At 45.3% G+C, this 25838-nt stretch overlaps 1 protein-coding gene across 5 annotated transcripts in view; it reads right to left on the bottom strand.

Moving 5' to 3' along the window:
- Positions 1–14717, bottom strand: part of ARHGEF11 (Rho guanine nucleotide exchange factor 11) — a 302232-nt gene extending 287515 nt beyond the window's left edge. For 4 of the 5 annotated variants that reach the window (XM_040332146.1, XM_040332148.1, XM_040332147.1 and 1 more), the window contains exon 1: positions 14475–14716. In XM_040332146.1, the coding sequence (XP_040188080.1) occupies positions 14475–14509 (35 nt within the window). In that variant the 5' untranslated portion in view covers positions 14510–14716. Of the gene's footprint in view, positions 1–14474 lie in introns of all 5 variants that reach the window. The other variant, XM_040332151.1, reaches the window with a different exon arrangement.
- Positions 14718–25838: the final 11121 nt, after the last annotated feature.

Raw genomic sequence — 25838 nt, 5'->3', positions numbered from 1 at the left:
CCTCTTCATAGAAGGGCCCTACCTTTTTGTGGGGGCCATCATCCTGGCAATGAATGACGATGTGCGTTCTGACCCTCGAGCATCATTGGTTGTTATGGTGGTGGCAGCATCGTGGCAAGCATAACTCTGATCCAGAGCAAACCAAGTCCCGTATTCCTGCCACACCGGGAAACCAAGATGGCACCCTGGCTAAGGAACACCGATATACAGCACACTGTACAGAGTTATGTCAAGATGTTGAAAGTCAGAAAGCTTCGAATTTGCATGTCATCGGCTCTCCCAGGAAACCAAAAAGAACAAATACACAATTACATTAAAAAATTTGAATAACATCACTGCGTTCTATATAAAGAGGTTTCATCTGATGTTCATCTTCAAGTCAAAGAATGATCAGACAATACGAGAGGAAGAATGGCCTTTGCTAGAAGACTCTCACCCACTGGGAGCTATTTTTAAGACACCCCTCTGAAAACCACGTCCGTCTCATTCTCGGGAAGCTCAAAAGTAAACAGGAAAACAGGAACCTCAAAATGGAAACATCTCTAATGGAACCGGCGAAAAGAAGCATGTCGATTCGAGCCCACCCTTCGGCCTAATTATCCACCTTTTTCGTTGCGATGTGCAACAACAATCACTCTTGTTTTCTTAATTATCGTTTTCTGCAACAAGTTTTTCCTGCTAAAGCTTCCGAATGGCTTCAGTTTTCTTAACGCCGTACATTCCGGAACGTTAATATGGCTGGCAACAGCTTCCTCCTGAAGCGAGGATGCGGGGAGTGGGTTCCTGTTGTTGGGAAGTTAAAGTGTATCTCTAGGCTAAACTTGTTTTGGGATAGAGTAGAAAAAGGTACCACAATAGATTTTCTTTCCTGCCGGTGTCCTCTTGGAGAAATTTCCATTCACTTCCTGTCCCACAGACACAACAGGAAGTGATTGAAAATCCCTCCAAAGTTCCTTCTTATTTGTCATTTTTAAGCCTCGTATACACAATCGGATTTTCCACGGACAAAGCGTAGGACTTTTGTCCGAAGGGTGTTGGGCCATGAACTTGTCTTGCATACAAACGGCAAAGAATTGTCGGACAACAAACACAAAACTACGATGTTTTCTTAACTTCATGCATAGAATGCATGAAGGTAAAAAACCTTGAGCCTTACGAACCACTTTAAATCAGACCTTCACCCATCCGTAGCACTTCCTGTCTTCTGTCTCTTCCCTATTCCCTTTTCAACAATTAGAAAAAAACATAAAAAAAAAAACCTAACAACAACTATTTTACATTTCTGTTGTTTAAAGCGGTGGTGCACCCAAAAAAATAAAAATTAAACTTAATTTTTTACTTACCAGAAATGGCTGTTGCTAGGCAGTCTTCCTAATCTGCCACTTCCTATACCGTGGCTAGCTTCTTTCTAATCCTCCTTGCGCTGTCTTCTGGGGAATGGGGCGCGCATGCGCAGTAGGAAATGGGCAGTGAAGCCGCAAGGCTCCACTGCCTGTTTCCCTTAGTTCGAATGGCGGCTATGGCACCTGATCCGATGGATGGATCGGCCTTGGGGGGCCAACATCGGGGGCACCCTGGACCGGTAAGTGTGCTTATTAAAAGTCAGCAGCTACAGTGTTTGTAGCTGCTGACTTTTAAAAAAAAGATTCAGCTGGAACACCGCTTTAAGATCCTGAGGATGACTGACATAGGCCCAGTGTTAAGCAAGAGTGATCACACAAACGCAGAAAGTCGCAGGTCTCTGCCAACCGAGGTGAGTATGACGTAGACCAATTGTTCAAAGTTAGGGCCTTGTGAATGCACAGAAAACCACAGGTCTCTGCCAGCCCCTCTTAAACAATTGGGAAAAAAATGTAATTATCAAATACCTATCTTATTTTATATTTCTGTTAAGTTCCTGTATTCTCGCCTAGCCGAGGATGATGTAGGCCCATTATTCAGGACGGGGGAAATCACACATGGGCAGAGAGATACAGGCCTCTGCCAGGACAGAAGACTGCCAGAGACCTGCAACTTCCTGCGTATGCATGGGATTTTCACTTGCACATGTGCAGACACCCGAGGGCCTGCTGGGCTACAAAATCTGTCAGAAACCCACATCTTTCTGCTCATGCCTGGCAGATCTCAAGCATTCTTAGGCCTCGTACACACGACGGGACGACATGTCCGATGAAAACGGTCCGTGGACCGTTTTCATCGGACATGTCCGCTGGCGGATTTTGGTCTGATGGCTGTACACACCATCAGACCAAATTTCCCGCGGACAGCGAACGTGGTGATGTGGCCGCGCCGTCGCCGCGACGTGCGCGACACTGGAAGGTCAATGCTTCCACGCATGCGTCGAATCAAGCATGCGAGGGCTTTCGGCCATGCGGACATGTCCCGTGAGTCGTACAGACAACCGAACATGTCCAACGGACAGGCTTCCAGCGGACATGTTTCTTAGATCGTGGTGAGAAGGGAGAGGGAGGAGGAGAAAACAAGGACTGGGAACTCCAGAATGACACCCCCCGTAATGGGTGGCACCAGGGGCAGAGCCCCGCCCCATTTTCAGCTCAATTATAGGCAATTTTTATCTTTCGGCAATGTGCCAAAGACACAATTTCCGCCCGATATGTTTCAACGGCCAAAATTTCAGTGCATCCCTATTGTTTTTTCTTATATTCTGACACAGTGACAATTATCAGGGCAGGTAGAGCGACGTTCCTCTTTAACTAAACCTCAAGGACTAAGTGACGAGAACTTGAACACTGTCCTGGGTGGCGTATCATTACCCAGAAGCCAAAAACCTGTTGCACATTGTTTGCCTTCCAGCTGCTCAAACTCTTCCATTATTTAGGCCATAAAAAATTCATAGCTCTATAAAAACGTGACAAAGCAAGGTGAAAAATCAGGCTCAGAGAAAAGAAGCGCACCACGATCCTAGCCTGTCCTAAAACATAGAGGAACGCTTAGCCCAGGGTCATGGATCCCCAGAGCGCTCCGTCTACCCCCACAATCCCACTTCCCAAACATAATGTTATTGTTACAAGTGGACAGTTCCAAACATCGCCTCCCACCCACGGCTGCTTCTTCACAGCCACGACCTGTGCAGAGAAAAGGGCTAGCTTTGGCTTTTTTTCATCGGAAAACAAAGCCATTAATTGTGTGCCGAGCCTCAATACAGACAGACAACGGGGGAAACCCCTCCAGCAGAAGATTAGAATTCGATGGCATTACAAGTCACACACACTCAGTGTCATCTTTGGCAGGGATAACTGTCAATTTGGCACATCTGTGACCTACCAGATGACATTTCTCACTCCTCTTTAATTAAAAAGGAGGATATTTATTTGAAAATGAAAAGCTAAAAACATTATAAAAAGACAACCTAATTTGCTAGCAATGGGAGTAGGCATAGCTCCCGGGTGCCTCTCATTCCTTTTTGGGGAACCAAGTCCCCCTGTCCCTCTGAACCTTATGATTGGTTGTGAAGACCTCTGTAAAACACGTAACGCTTAAAGCGGGAGTTCACCCGAAAAAAATGTTTTAACATTAGATTGAGGCTCATTTTGGGAAGCAGAAACGGGTGTTTTTTTTTAAATCGAAGCAGTACTTACCGTTTTATAGATAGATCTTCTCCGCCGCTTCCGGGTATGGTCTTCGGGACTGGGCGTTCCTATTTGATTGACAGGCTTCCGACGGTCGCATACATCGCGTCACGAGTAGCCGAAAGAAGCCGAACGTCGGTGCGGCTCTATACGGCGCCTGCGCACCGACGTTAGGCTACTTTCGGAAAATCGTGACGCGCTGTATGCGACTGTCGGAAGCCTGTCAATCAAATAGGAACGCCCAGTCCCGCAGCCCATACCCGGAAGCGGCGGAGAAGATCTCTCTCTAAAACGGTAAGTACTGCTTCGATCTAAAAAAAAAAAAAAAAAACACCCGATTCTGCTTCCCAAAATGAGCCTCAATCTAATGTTAAAAATTGAGTTTTTGGTTGAACCTCCACTTTAAAAGGGGTTGTAAAGGTTTACTATATATATATATATATATATATATATTTTAATAACAAACATACCATACTTACCTCCACTGTGCAGTTCATTTTGCACAGAGTGGCCCTGATCCTCGCCTTCTGGGGTCCCTCGGTGGCTGTCTCGGCTCCTCCCTGCAAGAGCCAACCCCCCTCTGGGAAGCGCTCTCCCAAGGGGGTTAGCTTGCGGGCGCACTCCCGTGTGATACAGTCGGCGGCCATACCTGCCGAATGTATCACAAGGCTCCGCCCCCCGCGTCATTGATTTGATTGACAGCAGCGGGAGCCAATGGCTGCGCTGCTATCAATCATCCATTGAGGAGGCCACAAGAGCTGGGGGAAAGCCACACGGGATCGCGCCCATGGAGATTCAGGGCTCAGGTAAGTAAAAACGGGGGCTCGGAGGGGCCAGAGAGTGCAAGGTGTTTTTTCACCTTAATGTGAAAAAACATGAAGCTTTACAACCCCTTGAACAACCAAATTAATTTTACCACACAAGCTTTTCTCAACATTTCTACCCTATAACACTGGTTTCCAACCTCAGTCCTCATGCACCCACAAGCACCATGTTTTGGGACTATCCCTTAGGCCCCCCATTCACACCTGAGTGTAGCGTTTTTAGGCAGAAAGTCACATGATTTTACTGCGTTTTTTTACAGCTCAAAAGGTCACCAATGTAAAAAGCTGAAAAAACGCCCAAATCTGCCTAAAAAATAAATAAAAAATAAAAATAAAGTTCCAGAACTTGTTTGAGTTTCAAGCGTTTTGGAGCTTCAGGTGTTTTGGAGTGGAGATGTGAACCATCTCTATAGAGAATAATTGATTTTTTCCCATCCAACGTTTTGTAACTTGAGGCTCCAAGCTACAAAATGCTCAGGTGTGAATGGGGTCTTAGATCAGGGGTGTCAAACTGCATCAGCATTATGGTTGTCTTCAAAGGGCCCCGGTTGTATCGGTAAGAGTAGATGTCCAGAGCACACCCCCCCCCCCCTAAATCAGATGTCAAGAAACCACCCACCATTAGAAGACAAGAGTCCCCACCCTCCCCCTTCATATAACAGTGTTCTCCCCTTTTTTGTGCTGCTGCCGGTGTTACGACAAGAAAGGTCCCCTGTCAAATAATGCCCACCCAGTACTGCACATGCGCAGCACTTGCGCAGTACCGATCTGCCGAAAGCCTCCGAACAGCCAAATTGACGATCAGCTGTAGACGGCGCCTGCGCACTATAACCGACGTAGTGCCACACGCTCCCGATCCTCGTGCAAGTCTGAAATGGGCGGCCTTGTTCATGACTTGGGCATGTGAGGGGCAAATGGCAACAGAAGGGGGCGCATTTAGTAATGATGGCCAGTGCTGTCAAGATGGGGGCGGAATTTGTGATGACACTCAAACATCTCCTAAACTAATATATCTCTGCTATTCTTCCTACACCTGTTGCCCTTAACTCGTGTAGGAAGAATAGCAGAGATATAATTGATTAGGAAATGTGTTTCAGCTTCGTGACGTATTCATCCCCCCTCCTTACAGCACTGCCCATCATTACTCATTACGCCCCCTTCTGTTGCCATCCGCCCATCATGAACAAGTCCACCCCTTGCAGACTTGCACAAGCTTCGGGAGCTTATTCCAATGTTCGGCGGCTTTCGGCCGCTCAGTACTGCGCAAGCGCAGTACAAGGTGGGCATTATTCGACAGGGGGCCTTTCTCGTCAGAACACCGGGAAGAAGCTGGTGATGGCGCTAGGAAGTAAAAAGTGCAGAGTCTGGAGGCGGACCAAAGGAGTCAGCTTCTGGATTCTACTGAATATTGAGACCAAGGGAGGCAGAGATAAGGGGGTGATGTGGCTGCAGAGAGAGGTGCAGGATCTGTAGGAGTTCTGTCCTCTCTTTTGTAGACTTCTCTGTGGCTGTACGGAGAAGTGCATAATCTGGTGGAGGAGTCTGATGGTGCCAACTGCTGAGACAAGGTGGAAGCGGAGACGAGGGGGTGTCGCAGCTGCAGGAGAGGTGTAAGGGCCACACAAAATGGCCTGCTGTGCCAGATTCAGGATGGAGGCCTTGTGTTTGACACATATGCCTTAGCTAGAATAGCTCTTAAAGCGGAGGTTCACCCATGGAGAACACATTTTCCCCTTAGCTTCATGCTCGTTTTGTCTAGGGGAATCGGCTATTTGTTTTAAAATATGATCCGTACTAACCGTTTACGAGATGCATCTTCTCCGTCGCTTCCGGGTATGGGCTGCGGGACTGGGCGTTCCTTCTTGATTGACAGTCTTCCGAGAGGCTTCCGACGGTCGCATCCATCGCGTCACGATTTTCCGAAAGAAGCCGAACGTCGGTGCGCAGGCGCAGTATAGAGCCGCACCGACGTTCGGCTTCTTTTGGCTACTAGTGACGCGATGGATGCGACCGTCGGAAGCCTCTCGGAAGACTGTCAATCAAGAAGGAACGCCCGCTCCAGAAGACCCATACCCGGAAGCGACGGGGAGGATGCATCTCGAAAACGGGTAAGTACTGCTCATATTTTAAAACAAATAGCCGATTCCCCTAGACAAAACGAGCAGGAATCTAAGGGGAAAAGAGGAAAAAAAACAGAAATGGGTGAACTCCCGCTTTAAATCCTAAGCTATTGACTTGGGTTTAAAGCACCTGTGCAAGGTGAAGGAATTAATGACTAGTTTGGAGTACTTGATGACTGATGTTGAACACTTGCCCTAATAGAACCCTGCAAATCTATTACAGGTCTAAAAGAACCCCTGCAGAAACCAATTTATTGGAGGTTAGCCCCTTACATTGGGGGCCAAATAGGAATGCCCAACTTACAAACACCTTAAAAAGCCATTGGTGTTATGCTGTTGGAATTGTGAAGTGGCTTTGGCCCCAAATCTATGCAGGCACTATGAAATAGGAGGTCAATCAGCCAAAGCTCAAGGAACCCTTAGCCACCTCTGGAGAAACCCTAGGGTTCTGTGAAACCCTAATAGAGAAAGGCTGTATTTATTACATTAACACTCTTTTCAGCCTCTAAAATAATTCCAACTGTTATTTAGAAAAATCAATATAAAGGAAAAGTACTGGTGAAAAAAAAATTCACTAGTGGGTTTACCCAATGATTTTTTTTCATATTTATTCTTCATGGCCAACGAAACTTGTTGCATGGATTGAGCAGGTCGGTTGCATACATACTTGGTGCTAAAAAGTGTCCCTCTTTCTTACCTTAGAAAGTGGGACCAATAAGCAGTCTACAGGGTGGGCCATTTATATGGATACACCAAAAACAAAAGTTGGATTCAAAATGGCCGCCATGGTCACCACCCATCTTGAAAAGTTTCCCCCCTTACATATACTAATGTGCCACAAACAGGAAGTTAATATCGCCAACCATTCCCATTTTATTAAGATGTATTCATATAAATGGCACACCCGGGTGGATCCATATAAATGGCCCACCCGGGTGGATCCATATAAATGGCCCACCCTGTAGTACTTGACACCTTTGCAAGCCATGGCTGGCCATAGACTGCTCGAATTTTGGTTACTTCCTTCACAATGTGCCAAAATTTGAGCAGAGGGTGGCAATACCCTGCAGCATAGGCGTGCACAAGGGGTGCGCCAGGTGTGCCTGGGCACACCCTAATCCTGGGGTTGGCAACCTGTCAATGGTTGTCAGGTGACAGGTAGTCCACAATCCTTCCTTGCCGACCCTCAGAACTTGGACAGGAGATGTGGCGGGGGCGTAATTTAGTGTAACCGGTCTGTATTTTCCTCCTACAGCAGCTGAAAGTAGGCTTCTCCTCCTCTCCCTTTTGTCAACATTCAGCTGCCACAGGAGGAAAATATAGGGGAAAGTTAAACTCTATATCCAACTTAATGTTTCCTGAACTCTACATTCGTTTGTCAACCTCTGGTTTAGCATAATGGCCTGTGCTAACTATGAAAAACCCATGCAAAAATCAAGTGTAGGCTGAGTGACCTCTATAGTGTCTTTATCTGGAAATGATAGGCGAAATTTTAAAATCGGTCCAGGAAATAACTTCCTCCTAGCACTTTTTTTATCATAAGTCGATCACTTGTCACATTGACTTCCTTTGCCATCATGTGCCAGTAGTAAGTGAAGAATTTGGAACAAGCCAAGAAAATTATCTTAAGTCAAGTGTAAAGTACGGGAGTAGAGAGAGATAAGGAAAGGAGGAACATAAACATATTAGTCAGAAAGGTCAGGTGTAGGTACAGCATTCTTCTAAATGTTTATGGTTGTGTACCCATTGACGAGTCCTGAGATTTGGAATCACACTAGCGAAAGGCTAGTTAGTCTCATGTTCCTCCATACCTGGTCTTTCTCTGCCACTGGTAGCTGAACAAGGCAGTGGTGGAGTAAACGAAAGGCGAGTATGTGCTACTGAGGAGGTGGGAGTTAAATGAACCTGTTGCTTTATAAAGACCAGGTACCGCCAGAGAAAGACCAGGTACCGCCAGAGAAAGACCAGGTACCGCCAGAGAAAGACCAGGTACCGCCAGAGAAAGACCAGGTACCGCCAGAGAAAGACCAGGTACCGCCAGAGAAAGACCAGGTACCGCCAGAGAAAGACCAGGTACCGCCAGAGAAAGACCAGGTACCGCCAGAGAAAGACCAGGTACCGCCAGAGAAAGACCAGGTACCACCAGAGAAAGACCAGGTACCGCCAGAGAAAGACCAGGTACCGCCAGAGAAAGACCAGGTACCGCCAGAGAAAGACCAGGTACCGCCAGAGAAAGACCAGGTACCACCAGAGAAAGACCAGGTACCGCCAGAGAAAGACCAGGTACCTCCAAAGAAAGACCAGGTACCTCCAAAGACCTCAAGGTATGGAGGAAAAATGGGACTCACTCATCTTTCACCATGGTTATCCCAAATTACCTCCTGCACTCATTTTGGAGATTTCGGGTGCGACTTGCATGGACATCTGTGCATGGAGCCACACAGATTCCAAATTGCGCTGTTATGCGGCTTTGAAATCGTGAGATTTCAAAAGAAGTCGCACGATTTCAAATCCCCAGTCAATGTGAATGAGAGGTAAACTCCTTTGTGCCATGTTACATAGTCTGGTTGAAAAAAAGATACAAGTCTGTCTAGTTAAACCAATGACATGTCAACAAAAGTGCAGTATCACATGCTACTGCGCTTTGCATTCATGCAGCCTATTCATTTGCATCACAATGCAAGCAAAAACAGGCATGCACCATTTTTTTTTCTTCCATTTTTCAATTCCTCACAATGATACCAACAATCGGGCCCAATGAGGAGGCACAATTCCTCCTAATGACACCAAAGGTGGGGCACAATTCCTCCCAATGACAGAGCACTATTCCTACCAATGATACCAGCATTATGGCCCAATGACGGGGCACAATTCATCCCAATGATACCAACAATTGGGCCCAATGACGGGGCACAATTCCTCCTAATGACACCAAAGGTGGGGCACAATTCCTCCCAATGACAGAGCACAATTCCTACCAATGATACCAGCATTATGGCCCAATGACGGGGCACAATTCCTCCCAATGATACCAACAATCGGGCCCAATGACGGAGCACAATTCCTCCCAATGACGGAGCACAATTCCTCCCAATGACGGAGCACAATTCCTCCCAATGACGGAGCACAATTCTGTCCAATGATACCAACAATAGGGCATTGTTTTTTCCCCTCCACTGACATTGGGACCTTCTCTACTGCCAATGGCCAGGATCCGGCCCCCCTAAAGTCTGAAGGACAGTAAACTGGCCCCCTGTTTGTAAAGTATGGAGACCCCTGCTCTAAGGCATGGGTGCTCATCCTGTGGCACTCCAGCTGTTGCGGAACTACACGTCCCATGAGGTATCGCAAGAACCTGACAGTTACAAGCATGACTCCCAAAGGCAGAGGCATGATGGGACTTGTAGTTCCACAAAAGGGCCAAAAGGTTGAGCACCCATGCTCTAAAGCCTCATTCACATGGGTACCTGGGGCTGAAGGGTATGAAACTCAATGGCATTCCCCACAAGGTGCCCCGTAGAGCTGCCCATAGAAAGCAATGACTGTACGCGGCTGTACCCAGCATGTGTATGAACGTATGACCATGGACACAGACTGTCCGTATGCCTGTAAGCATGGGCATGTTGTTTACACAAGTACTGGTGTATATCCAAGTACAGTCATTGACTTCTACAGGTGGCTGTACATAGCATCTGTGGCTCCTGGTGGGGAAATACACCCGCATTTTATGTTGTACCGCCCAGGAACCCAAGTGCATGAGGCCCAGTGATCAATTATCCTGATCATTATAGTCACCGGGAATAAAGGTGAAATAAATCAAAGACATTTTGGTGGTCACCAGAACAAGAACAGGAGTGAAAAGTTCTAATGGAGGATTGTTCCCATGACAACTAAGGGGGATATCGCTCAAATTGGAAAGATATTCTCTCACTTCCTGTGGAGTCTCCAGGACAGGAAGTGAATGGAAATCTCTCTAACTAGACACAAAAAAAATAAAACAAAGCTAGGGATGCACTGATACCAATATAGGTGCCGATAACGAGTATTTTCACCATACTCCTGAAAATGTTCCGATACCCAAAACCACCGATTTCACCATACTGTATGACTGCGAGGGCTCTTTCTCACATGCGGCAGCCATTGCTGCCCCTCTGATATGCGGTGGATCTAGGGTTGCCACCCATCCAGATCATCCAGGTTTTGAATCTTGTGTCTGGGTTTCACACCCCCTGAAACATTATTCAGACAGGACCGTCGCTACCCAAATAACCGAATACCCATAGGCGTGTGCACAGTTTCACCATACTGTATGACTGCCAGGGCGCTTTCTCACGTGCGGCAGCCCTTGCCGCCCCCTCTGATCTGCGGTGGATCTAGGGTTGCCACCTATCTGGGATTCACCTGGACAGTCCGGGTTTTAAATCACGTGTGCCGGTTTCAGACTGTCTGAAACCCAGACACATTGGGGTTGATTTACTAAAGCTGGAGCGTGCAAACTATGGTGCGGGTCTGCATAGGAACCAATCAGCTTCCATTGTCAAAGCTTAGGCTCTGTTTCCACTATTGCAACCCTAAAGTCGCACGATTTTTCCACGACTTGAAGCAATGCCTGTATATTCTTGAGGACTATGGACCTCAAGTCGCATCAAAGCGGGACCAAAGTAGTGCAGGGACTGCTTTGAAGTCACACAGATATGAACGGTACTCATTGGAAATCATGGGGTATGACTTTTCATGCGACTTTGCAGTCCCAAGTCACACTAGTGTAAACCGAGCCTTAATTGAACAAGCAGAAGGTAGAAGCTGATTGGTTACCATGCACAGCTGCACTAGATTCTGAGGGCTCCAGTTTTAGTCAATCAATCAACCCCACAATTCAGACCGGACTGTGGCTACCCAAATAACCAAGTACCCATGGGTGTGCCTGGGCACACCCTAATCACCCTGGGGTAGATTCAGTAAGCAATTGCGTCTGCGTATCCATAGATACGCAGCGCAATTGCTTAGTTGCGCCGGCGTAACGACTTTTCTGTATTCAGAAAGCTTGTTACGCCGACTGCAGCCTAAGATATGACTGGCATAAGGCTCTTATGCCGTCGTATCGTAGGCTGCATTCTTACGATGGCCGCTAGGTGGCGTTCCCGTAGTGGTCAGCGTAGAGTATGCAAATTGCATACTCACGCCGATTCACAACCGTACTCGCGCCCTGCGTACGCATTTTACGTCGTTTGCGTTCGTCGGTTTCTGCATAAGGCTGCCCATGCCATTAGCAGGGGCAGCCAATGCTAAGTATACCGGTCGTTCCCGCGTCGCGATTTAAAAAAATTACGTTGTTTGCATAAGTGAATTGTGAATGGCGCTGGACGCCATTTACGTTCATGTTGAAGCAAATTACGTCCGTGCGACGTCATTTACCGCAATGCACGTCGGGGAAGTTTCCAGACGGAGCATGCGCACTACGTTCGGCGCGGGAACGCGCCTAATTTAAATGATCCACGCCCCCTACGGGATCAATTAAATTACGCGTGCTTACGCCGGGCAGTTTTCCGGAGCGCACACGCAAATTACGGAGCTACTGCTTCGTGAATGAAGCGTAGCGCAGGTAATTTACGGAGGCGTAGCGTAAAAACGGTACGCTGCGCCTCCGTAGTAGTGCGCGCCCCTACCTGAATCCACCCCCCTGTGTGGTGCAGATTGCCCCCCTCCTCCCTACCTGTTTTAACCCTGAAAGTTACAAAAAAGGAATTAAAATCAGGACAGCTCAATATGCGTAGCCTACAGTGTACTAAGTTTAAAGATGTATGATTAGGTGCAAACGACCAGAGTCCACTAAGCAAACACCATCCCCTATATCCCCAAGGGAGGTAATGAGGAGGCTGCTTCTGTGCTGAGTGAAGGTTGGCCTCCATAACCTTGGGACAGCAAGATATGGTCAGAGAAAAAAAAATGAAGACGTTAGAGACTAGACAGGTCTTTATTGCAGGTGGACATGCCTTAGCAAGCCTTGCCGTGAGAGATGGACTCCAAACAACACCATGGAGATAACCACCCCCTTCTGGTTTGACAACTAGATGACAACTTCTACTCTTCTAAAGGCAAGGTCACTCCCAGTTTAAGTGAACCAAGACCCAATCCTTCAGTAGCATCATTGTAAACATATAGGAGCAACGCAAACTAGATTAAGACGGGCTATGGACTTGTAGCAGATCTCCTCCTAAATACATTATCAAGTCAAATAACACAATCGTCGCACGCTACGGATTCCAAACACAAAAAAAACGTGGTGGCTTCAATTTTCTGTCGGATGCACAGATTCACTTCATCACCCCCAATTCCTCTGGTTCAAAGGATTTTTTTTTCATTGTAAACATATAGGAGCAACGCAAACTAGATTAAGGCAGGCCATGGACTTGTAGCAGATCTCCTCCTAAATACATTATCAAGTCAAAGAACACAATCGTCGCACGCTACGGATCTAATGATTCCAGAGGGAACCAAACAAAAAACGAGGTGGCTTCGATTTTCTGTTGGGATTCACTTTATCACCCCCAATTCCTCTGGTTCAAATGTTGTTGTTTTTTTATGTGGCTCTGTGATATAATTAAGATCCATACCGGCGTTGTCTGTCAAGATAGACCATCAAGACTTTGTCAATTCCAATCACGATTCCTAGATTCTACGACCACAGCTAAGGCCTATCAAAAGACCATGACCAACCATTCAGTCTTCCCATTCATTAAAAACCCATTTTTCATTTGACCTTGTACCAGCACAAGTTTTGCTTGGATAATCAGATTCATAATCAAGGGAAAAAAAAAAAAAAACAGCCTAAGGAAATGGATTTCTGAAATTGCAAGGTTAGCTCAATGGGGCTGATATTTTCTAAATCTTTCCATCTGTCATTCCAGCAGCTTCACCACACAAGGCCAAAATGTTTCCTTTGGCCTGACTTACCATTGATAGTTCCAAAGCCCCCCCAAATCAAAATTATTATTTTTTATTTTAATTTTTTTAAGTAAAAATATTATGGATAAAAAAATATATATTATATATATATATATATATATATATTTTTTTTTTTTATCAATAATATTTTTACTTAAAAAAAAAAAAAAAATTATAATAATAATAATAATAATAATAAATTATATATATATACACACACACACACACACACATATATATTTTTTTTAATTATTATTATATTATTAATAATAATAATAATAATAATAATAATAATAATAATAATAATAATAATGTTACAAATAATATATTATTTAAAAATTGTCAATTGGTGTACACAATAATTGCACTTTGAACAACTGTCAGTCCAGTACGTCAGTCGGTCAGGGTAAAATTTAACATGATTTACCAAAAAAATAAAAATGTAATATTTAAAAATGATCCTAAAGATTTTGAATAGGTTACTCTTAACGGATCTATTTTTCTTTTTAACGGATCTATTTTTCCCTTTATTGCCCCTAATATGGTGCATGGTTCAGAGGGTAGGGTCCAAGCATTGGTAAATGTCTACAAATAGGGGAGGGGAGGGGCAGAGGCTTAGGTTAACTTGTCATATAGAATTGGCTAAAATAGATCATATTCATAAGAACACAAGCACACGACAACAATTAATCCCATTATCATAAATCACGTGAAATTAAATTGACAGGAATACACGCCTTGGTAATAAAAAAATTAGGGATTAAATATGTTAAATTATAACTGGATACAAAGCAGCCGCACAACAAGGCACATGAAAGCAAAATATAAATATAATGCATATATTTTTTTTGTAATGCAGTGCTATAATAAAACACAAATAAAAAAATAAAAAAATAATAATAATATAAAAAATAAATAATAAAAAAAAAAGCACATTGTACGCAATAAAAAAAAATAGACAGACATACGCAGATGGATCAAAAAAATTCAATTACCTGTCGATGGACGTCTGAGGTGAGCTTATACTCATTTTCGCAAGGGTTATCCCAAAATCCAGCGTATCCCTTCCAAATTGGAGGAAAATCGGAGATATATTTATAAAAAAAAAAATATAGGTTTATCACTGCACACAAATGCGGCTACCTTTTGTTAAAGGGACAGTCCAAACCATTTTGCATTGCGTTCCTATTTAGGAAAAAAAAAAAAACACAATGCCTTTTTATGCTTCAGCTTGCAAATATATATATATATAAAAAAAAAAAAAAAAAAAATTAAAATAAATAAAAGCTCACAATCCCTTGTTATAACTTCCTCCGCTAAATGTTACAGAATATATATACAAAAATAATAATAATACAGCAAATCCTGAAACAGCTGTTATCCTGTTGACAAGGCAAAGTTTTAACCCCCGTCTTGAAAATTAGATTTGTCCATCCTCCAAATCCATCAAAAATACTGGCTTTTAAAAATAAATAAAAAATTGCAAAAATGTATTTTAAATCCTGGCAAAAAAAAAAAAAAGCAAAATAAAAATGGAAAAAAAAAATCCCACTAAGGCATTTTTTTTTATCTGATCCTATGTGTCGGAAAAAATAAAAAGCCGTGTTTTTTCAGGGGGATTCGCCGATTCGGATATCGTGAATGGGATTCTCCAAGTGGATTCTTTCCGGCGTCTTGCTCAAGTAGATGTTTTTGTTTTGTTTTTCTCCTTTTTTTTTTTTTTTAAAGCAGATCCAGCTTTGGTATATCCAAGAGGCCTGTAAGATCCCCAGGTTTTCCAGGAGCCCCCTGGCCCGAAGTCTGCATCCCTCTCCTCCTTGCACGCTCGTCTTTCCCCTTCCACATCCAGCAGGAAGGGAAAAATCTGAAATCTACACTGTAACAACTACACACACACACACACACACAAAAAAAAAGGATCTGCAAGGCACAAATTTTGCAGCAGGGTGTGAGTGCAGTAGTGGTGCCTGAGATAGATTGGAGAAAATCAGTTATTTGCTGTCTCTCTCTGCCTCCTCCCTCTTTCCTTTCTTTTCCTCTTTTTTTTTTTTTTCCTCTTTTTTCTTTCTTTGCCCTCCCCCCTTCTTCTGCATAAATACAGGCAGAAGCTGCAATAAACACACAGCCAGCTATGGAGCTTCCCCTCCCCCAGGACTGCTAGGGGCTGGGCTGGGCAATGGCTGCATATCCCTCTCCCCTCCTCTCCTCCCCTCCCTTCCTCCTCCTGATCTGCTCCACTCATTGGGAAAGGAGAAGAGTGCACACTGCACAGCACAGACAACACACACACACACTTGTAATGTGAAAGCATATTGTTACTCCTTCCCACCGCCTACAAAAAAAAAAAGAAGAAATTTGTAATTAAAATACACAGTTTAAAAAGAAAAGAAGCTATAACTGCACCTATAGAAACACACATAATACAAACTATAACTGCACCTATAGTAGCAAAAACAAAAGCTATAACTGCACCTATAATAAAAAAAAAAAAAGCTATAACTGCACCTATAGTAAAAAATAAATAAAAAAAAGCTATGACTGCACCTATTGTAAAAAAAAAAAAAGAAAAAAATTATATATCTGCACCTATAGTAACAAAAAAAACAAAAAAAATATAACTGCACCTATAGCAAAAAAAAACTATAACTGCACCTAAAGTAATATATATATATATATAAATATATATATATATATACACAGTATATAACTGCACCTGCAGTAACAAAAAAATATATAACTGCACCTATAGCAAAAAAAAAGAAAAAAAAAACTATAACTGCACCTAAAGCCTAAAGTAATATACATATATATATATATATATATATATATATATATATATATATATATATATATATACACACAGTATATAACTGCACCTACAGTAACAAAAACAAATATAACTGCACCTATAGCAAAAAAAAAGAAAAAAAAATATAACTGCACCTAAAGTAATATATATATACACAGTATATAACTGCACCTACAGTAACAAAAAAAAACTATAACTGCACCTATAGCAAAAAAAACAAAAAAAAACTATAACTGCACCTAAAGTAATATATATATATATACACAGTATATAACTGCACCTATAGCAAAAAAAATATATATATAACTGCACCTAAAGTAATATATATATATATATATATATATACATATATATACACAGTATATAACTGCACCTACAGTAACAAAAAAAAGCTATAACTGCACCTATAGTAACAACAATAAAAAAAAGTATAACTGCACATATAGTAAAAAAAAAACTATAACTGCACCTATTGTAACAACAACAATAAAAAAAAGCTATAACTGCACCTATAGTAACAACAATAAAAAAAAGTATAACTGCACATATAGTAAAAAAAAAACTATAACTGCACCTATTGTAACAACAACAATAAAAAAAAGTATAACTGCACATATAGTAAAAAAAAAACTATAACTGCACCTATTGTAAAAAAATAAAAGCTATAACTACACCTATAGTACCGGTAACAAAAAAAAAAGCTATAACTGCACCTATAGTTACTATAGGTGCAGTTATAGGGGCAGATCCACAGAGATCTGCACCTGCGCAGCGTATCAGAGATACGCTACGCCGCCGTAACTTACCCGGCTTTAGTTCGAATCCTTAAAGATTTTGCGACGTAAGTTACGGCGGCGTATTCTATCTCTGGCGGCGTAAGGGCGCGGAATTCAAATCAGCGATTAGGGGGCGTGTTTCATTTAAATGAAGCGCGTCCCCGCGCCGAATGAACTGCGCATGCGCCGTCCCTAAATTTCCCGCCGTGCATTGCGCTAAATGACGTTGCAAGGACGTCATTTTTTTTTAACATAGACGTGACTTACGTACATTCCGATTCCCAGGCGACTTACGCAAAAAAAATTCAAATTAAACGCGGGAACGACGGCCATACTTAACATAGCAAGTCTAACTATACGCGACAAAATACAAGCTTTAACTATACGCCGGAAAAAGCCGACTAGAGACGCCGAAAAAAAATGCGACGGCCGCTCGTACGTTCGTGGATCGTCGGAAATAGCTAATTTGCATACCCGACGCGGAAAACGACATGAACGCCACCCAGCGGACGCCGAAGAATTGCATCTAAGATCCGAAGGCGTACGAAGACGTACACCTGTCGGATCTAACCCAGATGCCGTCGTATCTTCTTTTGAGAATTCAAAACAACGATACGACGCGGGAAATTTGAAAGTACGCCGGCGTATCAGTAGATACACCGGCGTACTCGCTCTGTGGATCTGCCCCTATGTTTTTTTTTGTAACTATAGGTGTAGTTATAGCTTTTTTTTTTTTTTTTTGGTACTATAGGTGCCGTTAAAGTTTTTATTTGTTTTTGTTATAGGTGCAGTTATAGGTTTTTTTTTGTAACAAAAACAAATAAAAACTTTAACGGCACCTATAGTACCAAAAAAAAAAAAAAAAAAAAGCTATAACTACACCTATAGCAACTAAAAAAAATAAAAATATGCATTTATTCTTTTTTACATAGGAGCCTGCGGAGCATTACGACAGTGATCATTGGTGGATCATTGGTTATGGGACTGGAGGAAGTGTCCCAGCGTGGGTTCTTTGCTCCATGAAGACCTACAGTTCCTCTGTCTGCGGCTTGCATTTAAAAAAATAAATAAAATAATTCAGAGATTTTTTTGCACGCAGTTGTGCATGCACTACATTTTATGTGTAATAGTTGGTGTAGTCTGCCTGAAGCATCCTAAGATACTCACATGATGCATCTAAAGAGGATTTGGGGACATCTACGGCACGCTGCGCATGCGTCAGGCAGTCTACACCACACTGTGCATGCGTTGTGCAATCTGCACCAAACTTTGCATGTGCCAGGCAATCTACACCACATTGCGCATGTGCCAGGCAATTTACACCACATTGCTAATTTTCTGGCCAATCTACCCTGTACATGTGCCAGGCAATCTACACCCACACTGTACGTGTGCCAGGCAATCCACACCATACTGCACATGTGCCAGGCAAGCCACACCATAGGGCACATGTGCCAGGCAATCTACACCACACTGCACATGTGCCAAGCAAGCCACACCATACGGCACATGTGCCAGGCAATCCACACGGCACATGTGCCAGGCAATCCACGCCATACTGCACATGTGCCAGGCAATCAAAGTACATACTGCACATGTGCCAGGCAATCCACACCATACTGCACATGTGCCAGACAATCTACACCATACTGCACATGTGCCGGGCAATCCATACCACACTGTATATGTGCCAGGCAATCTACACCACACTGCATATGTGCCAGGCAATGCACACTGCACATGTGCCAGGCAATCCACGCCATACTGCACATGTGCCAGGCAATCCACGCCATACTGCACATGTGCCAGGCAATCCAAGGACATACTGCACTGGTGCCAGGCAATCCACACCACACTGCACATGTACCAGGCAATCCACACAACACCACACATGTGCCAGGCAATCTAGACCACACTGCACATGTGCCAGGCAATCTACACCACACTGTACATGTGCCAGGCAATCTACATCACACTGTACATGTGCCAGGCAATCTACATCACACTGTACATGTGTCAGGCAAGCTACACCACATGGCACGCGTGCTAGGCAACCTACATCATACAGTACATGTGCTAGGCAATCTACATCACACTGTACATGTGGAAAGCAATCTAAACCACACTGTGAATGCGTTGCGGAATTTACACCACACTGCAGATGTGTCAGGCAAACTATACCACACTATGCATGTGCACTGCAAATTACACCACACTGTGCATGTGCCAGGCAAATTACACCACACTGTGCATGTGCCAGGCAAATTACACCACACTGTGCATGCGCCAGGCAATCTACACCACATTTTGTATGTGCCAGGCAGTCCATCACCACATTGCTAATGTGCCAGGCAATCTGAACCACACTGCATGTGCCAGGCAATCTGAACCACACTGTGCATGTGCCAATGCAATCTGAACCACACCGTGCATGCGTTGTGCACTCTACACCACACTTCGCATGTGTTGGGCAATCTACATCCCACTGCGTATGTGCCACAGCACGTCATCGGGATGCCAACTGCAAGAAGGCAAAATACACAGAGCTGCCATACTGCGCATGTGCCAGGCAATCTAAACCATACTGCATGTGCGCTGTGACGTACCTAGCTGACGTACCTAGCTTGGCGTATCTAGCTGATATACATATTTCTAGGCGTAAATCTGCGTACACGCCCCTAGCGGCCAGCGTAAAAATTTAGTTAAGATACGACGGCATAGGAGACTTACGCTGGTCGTATCTTATAAAAATTCTGGCGTATCTGATTCTTTGAATCAGGCACCAAGATACGACGGCTCAGACTCCGAGTTACGACGTAACTCGTACGAGAATCTGGGCCTACGTTTTTTTCATGCCGAAAAATGATTGTGTGTACGCGGCATTAGACTTGCCTTAATGGCCATTTAGGTGTGCTGTGTTGTTAAGTGTTGCTGCATATGTGTGCGTTTTTGTGCATCGAAATGCACATTTGTTGGGGTGTGTTGGGTTGGCATTCAAAATGAATTTGTTAAATGCGTTTGTATTAGCACAACACATAGATATGGAGCCACCCTAAAGGATAGCTGTACTTTTATACAGTTACCCCCTGAGGGCATCTCCAGACCTTTGCGGTCCATTGCACAAGTGTTCAGGCCTAGTCACACTTGTTTGTTTGCCCGCAGTAAAACACATACCGTATTTATTCGAGTATAACGCGCAAAATTGTATACCCAAAAAAAAGATCAAAGTTTGGGTGCGCGTTATACTCGAGGACTTTGTCCCCCCCGCCGCTACTGCCGCCGCACACGCCGCTGCTACCGCCGCCGCACACGCCGCTGCTACCGCCGCCGCCACCGCCGCCGCCACCGAAGCCACCAACGCCGCTACAACGTTAATCACGCGGCGTGGGGGAACATTAGACAGCTTTCGTTTGAATAGCTGTTTTCCCTGCCGCGCGTAGACACTCCCCCTTGGACGGATCTGTCCAATCGCGAGCAAGGGGGAGTGTCTATGCGTGGCAGGGAAAACAGCTGTTCAAACGAACGCTGTCTGTAATGTTCCCGCGCGCCGCGTGATTAAAGGTAAGGGGACATGGCTGGACATACGGGGGCATGGCTGGACATACAGGGGGCATGGCTGGACATACAGGGGCATGGCTGGACATACAGGGGGCATGGCTGGACATACAGGGGGCATGGCTGGACATACAGGGGGCATGGCTGGACATACGGGGGCATGGCTGGACATACAGGGGGCATGGCTGGACATACGGGGGCATGGCTGGACATACAGGGGGCATGGCTGGACATACAGGGGGCATGGCTGGACATACAGGGGGTATGGCTGGACATACAGGGGGCATGGCTGGACATAAATGATTTTTGGCAATTACAATGATTTTATACCGATTTTTAATTGAAAATTAGGGGTGCGCGTTATACACGGGTGCGCGTTATACTCGAATAAATACGGTACATTGAAAATGCATTTCATGTACAAATCCCATTCTTTACTAGCTGGGTATTGCACCTGGCTGCTCCCCCTCTATAGGCTCTGGGGTGTAGTGGTTGAAGCTACTCACTCATTCCCTAGGTCCTCCTGCTAGACTCCCAGGATGGCTCAGCTAGGCCTAGTAGGGTGGAAAGGGTATGAGACTTCCTCTGCTGATCCCTCTCTTCATCTGGCTTCTTCCTTCTGCCCAGAGGCAGAACCCCTCAGCACAGGGCTCCAGAATATTTATGGGCTATCTCTCCACCTTCTGGGCTGTCCTCACCCAGGGATTGGAGGAGACACCAGAAATATTCAGGCTTCTCTGCCCTTCGAGTTCTAGAACTCTCCAGTAGTTCTAGAAGCAAGGGGGAGGTGATAGAGATGCCAAACTAACTGTAAATAAATGAACCCCAGATCCTCTGCCTACAGAGGAGACCACTAAATGCTCCTACACGGTGCACTATTCCTCGCATTGATACCAACCACTATTCCACCCACTGACAATAAAAATGAGGCACCATTCTTTCCACTGACACCCACAGTGGGGCCTCCCAATGACACCAAAGATTCGGCTCGTGCCCTATATTTGGTGTCATTGGGAGGCCCCACTGTGGGTGTCAGTGGAAAGAATGGTGCCTCATTTTTATTGTCAGTGTGCCACCGATACCAACTATGGCCCAGATTCACAAAGACTTACGATATCTCCAGATATGCCGTCGTAAGTCCGAAAGGCCGCCGTCGTATCTATGCGCCTGATTCATAGAATCAGTTACGCATAGATTTGGCCAAGATACGAACGGCGTAAGTCTCCTACGCCGTCGTATCTTGGGGTGCATATTTACGCTGGCCGCTAGGTGGCGCTTCCGTTGATTTCCGAGTCGAATATGTAAATGAGCAAGATACGCCGATTCACGAACGCACGTACGCCCGTCGCAATTAGTTACGCCGTTTACGTAAGACATACGCCGGCGTAAAGATAAAGCAGGTCTCTAGGTGGCGCAGCCCATGCAAAGTATGGACGTCGGAACAAGCGTATCTTTTTACGTCGTTTGCGTAAGTCGTACGCGAATAGGGCTGTGCGTAAGTTACGTTCACGTCGTAGGCAGTGTTCGAAGTATCTTAGCCATTCTATCCGACGCATGCGCACTGGCATACGTCCACGGATGGCGCATGCGCCGTTCGTTCAAAACGTCATTTGCGTGGGTTCATGCTTTATTTACATAAAACACGCCCACCTGTTCACAATTTGAATTAGGCGCGCTTACGCCGGCACATTTACGCTACCCCCGCCGTAACTTAGGACGCAAGTGCTTTGTGAATACAGCACTTGCCTCTCTAAGTTGCGGCGGCGTATCGTAAATACGATACGCTACGCCCGCCCACACTTACGCCGCCCTACGTGAATCTAGGCCCAAGTATCTCACTAATACCAGCTATGGGACACTATTCCTTCCATTGACTAATGATGGGGCAATATTCCTCCCACTGATACCAATGATGGGACACTATTCTTTCCATTGACTAATGATGGGGCAATATTCCTCCCACTGATACCAATGATGGGACACTATTCCTCCCACTGATACCAATGATGGGACACTATTCCTTCCATTGACTAATGATGGGGCAATATTCCTCCCACTGATACCAATGATGGGACACTATTCCTTATCCTACTGACCACAGGCGCTATGTAATTTTTTTTACTCTCCCCTGACGATCAGGCCTAAAGCCGCATACACACGACCATTTTTCATGTAATGAAAAAAAAAAAACGTTTTTTCGCGACGTCATTTTTGTCAAGCCTGCCTTGCCTACACACGATCGTGAAAAAAATGCTCGAGCAAAGCGCGGTGACGTACAACACGTACGACGGCACTATAAAGGGGAAGTTCCATCCGACTGGCGCCACCCTTTGGTCTGATTATGCAAATTTCCCTTCTCATAACTTCTGAGCATGCGTGTTTTTTTTCCCCGTCGTTAAAGCCTACACACAACTGTTTTTCACGACGAGAAAAATGACGATGTGAAAAACGACGAGAAAAAATAGAGCAGGTTCTAAAATTTTAATGGCCATTTTTCACGTCGAGAAAAATGCTCTGGAGCCCACACACCAGGGGAGGGCTGGGCCGGGGGGCAGGGTGGCCTAACTTATGTTCAAAATGCCGCTACCATTTAATTTTTTAATCTGGTCTTTGAAGTCGGGCCGACCACTAGCTGTTGCACTCCAGGAGTTGTAGTCCACGCTCAAGCTCCCGGTGGGTGGAAAACACAGCAGCGCAGAGGAAACTACAACTCCCTGGGACTGGATTCTTGGAAGCAGGCAGAGGCAGGGCATCCCAGGGAGTCGGGATGCAGGGCCAAGCGCTGGCTGCAACTTGACCCCAGGAGCATTACCCCCCCAGGAGGCCGTGGCGTGCAAGGACCTGCTGAGCTGAGATCACTGAGGTGAGAGACCCTGACACCCCTAGCTGACCCCCCCCCCCATATACCCCATGTAACCTGTCCCAGTGATCAGGCTGCATTGATGGGCACTGGAGTTGGCTGCACTGATGGGCACTGGTAAAGCTACATTGAAAAACCAGATGGGCCATGGATGGTGAGCTGATTCGGCGGTTCAATGACTGGACTTGCCCCCCAGGCCTAAGGCTGCCAGCCCTCCCCTGCTACACACGATCGTTTTTCACGACCAATTAAAAAATTGGCATTTTTCTCGTCATGAAAAACAGTCATGTGTACGCGGCATAAGACTTTTTCTGCTCCAACTAGGTTTAGTCTGGCCCTCCTAAAATCTAAAGGACAGAGGGCCAGATTCACGTAGAAGTGCGGCGGCGTAACATATCCTAGATACGTTACACCGCCGCAAGTTTTCATCGCAAGTGCCTGATTCATAAAGCACTTGCAATGAAAACCTACGCTGGCGGCCTCCGGCGTAAGCTCGCGTAATTTAAAGGGGCGTGTGCCATTTAAATTAGGCGCGCTCCCGCGCCGGACCTACTGCGCATGCTCCGTTCTGAAATTCCCGCCGTGCTTTGCGCGAACTGACGTCATTTTTTCGAACGGCGACGTGCGTAGCGTACTTCCGTATTCCCGGACGTCTTACGCAAACGACGTGAATTTTTTAATTTCGACGCGGGTACGACGGCCATACTTTATACAGCACATACGTGTGCTGTGTAACGTTAGGGCACCCAAAACAACGACTAAATTTGCGACGGGAAACTAGACTAGCAGCGACGTAGCGAACGCGAAAAACCGTTGTGGATCGCCGTAACTCCTAATTTGCATACCCGATGCTGGTTTACGACGCAAACTCCCCCCAGCGGCGGCCGCGGTACTGCATCCTAAGATCCGACAGTGTAAAACAATTACACCTGTCGGATCTTAGGGATATCTATGCGTAACTGGTTCTATGAATCAGTCGCATAGATACTCTGAGAGATACGACGGAGTATCTGAGATACTCTGTCGTATGTCCGCTGTGAATCTGGCCCAGTATTAGAAAGTTTGGAGACCCCTGCTCTAGACACTGATACCAATGATAAGACACTATTCCTCTCAATGATGCCAAAGATGGGGCACTATTTCTCTCACCAATACCAACAATTTGACACTATTCCTCCCACTGATACCAATGATAGGGTACTATTCCTCCCACTGATACCAATGATAGGGTACTATTCCTCCCACTGACACCAATGACAGGGCAGTATTTCTCCCACTGACACCAATAATGGGGTACTATTCCTTCCACTGTCGCCAATGATGGGGCGCTATCCCTTTCTCTGATGCCAATGATGGGGCACTATTCCTTATCCTACTGACCACAGGCACTGTGACCCAGATTCTCAAAGGACTTACGACGGCGCAGCGCCATGTACACCGTCATAAGTCCTAATCTGGCCCGTCGTATCTATGCGACTGATTCTTAGAATCAGTTACGCATAGATACCCATTAGATCCGACAGGCGTAAGACTCTTACGCCGTCGGATCGTAACTGCAATTTTTTTTTTTTGCCCGCTAGGTGGCGCTTCCGTCGATTTCCGCGTCGAGTATGCAAATTATCTAGATACACGAATTCCCGAACGTACGCACGGTCGACGCAGTAAAGTTACGATGTTTACGTTAGGCTTTTCCCGGCGTAATGTTGCCCCTGCTATATGGTGCCCTAAGTGCGGCGCAACAATGTTAAGTATGGCCGTCGTTCCCGCGTCGAAATTTTAAAAAGTTACGTCGTTTGCGTAAGTCGTCCGTGAATGGGGGCTGGACGTCATTTACGTTCACGTCAAAACCAATGACGTCCTTGCGACGTCATTTGGAGCAATGCACACTGGGATATTTTACGGACGACGCATGCGCAGTTCGTTCGGCGCGGGGACGCGCTTCATTTAAATGATACACGCCACCTACCCGCCGAATTTGAATTACGCCGCGTGATTTACGCTACGCCGCCGCAACTTTACAGGCAAGTGCTTTGTGAATAAAGCACTTGCCTGAAAAACTTGCGGCGGCGTAACGTAAATGAGATACGATACGCCCGCACAATTTTGCGCCCATATACGTGAATCTGGGCCCCTATTTTTTCTTTACTTTCCCTGACCACCAGGCCAAAGTCTTTTTCTGCTTCAACTGGTCTTAGTCCGGCCCTCCTAAAATCTAAAGGACAGTAAACTGGTCGTTTGTTTAGGTTTGGAGACCCCTGCTCTGGACACTCTGGCCCATATTCTCTCTAAATATTCTCTCGCCGCCCCAAACTACAGGAGCAAGTGCTGTATTCCCCAAACACTTGGTCCGTAGTTTGGG

Source organism: Rana temporaria, chromosome 13 (assembly GCF_905171775.1).
Source record: "Rana temporaria chromosome 13, aRanTem1.1, whole genome shotgun sequence".
NCBI classification, from domain to species: domain Eukaryota; kingdom Metazoa; phylum Chordata; class Amphibia; order Anura; family Ranidae; genus Rana; species Rana temporaria.
This window is presented reverse-complemented; position numbering and strand designations above follow the sequence as displayed.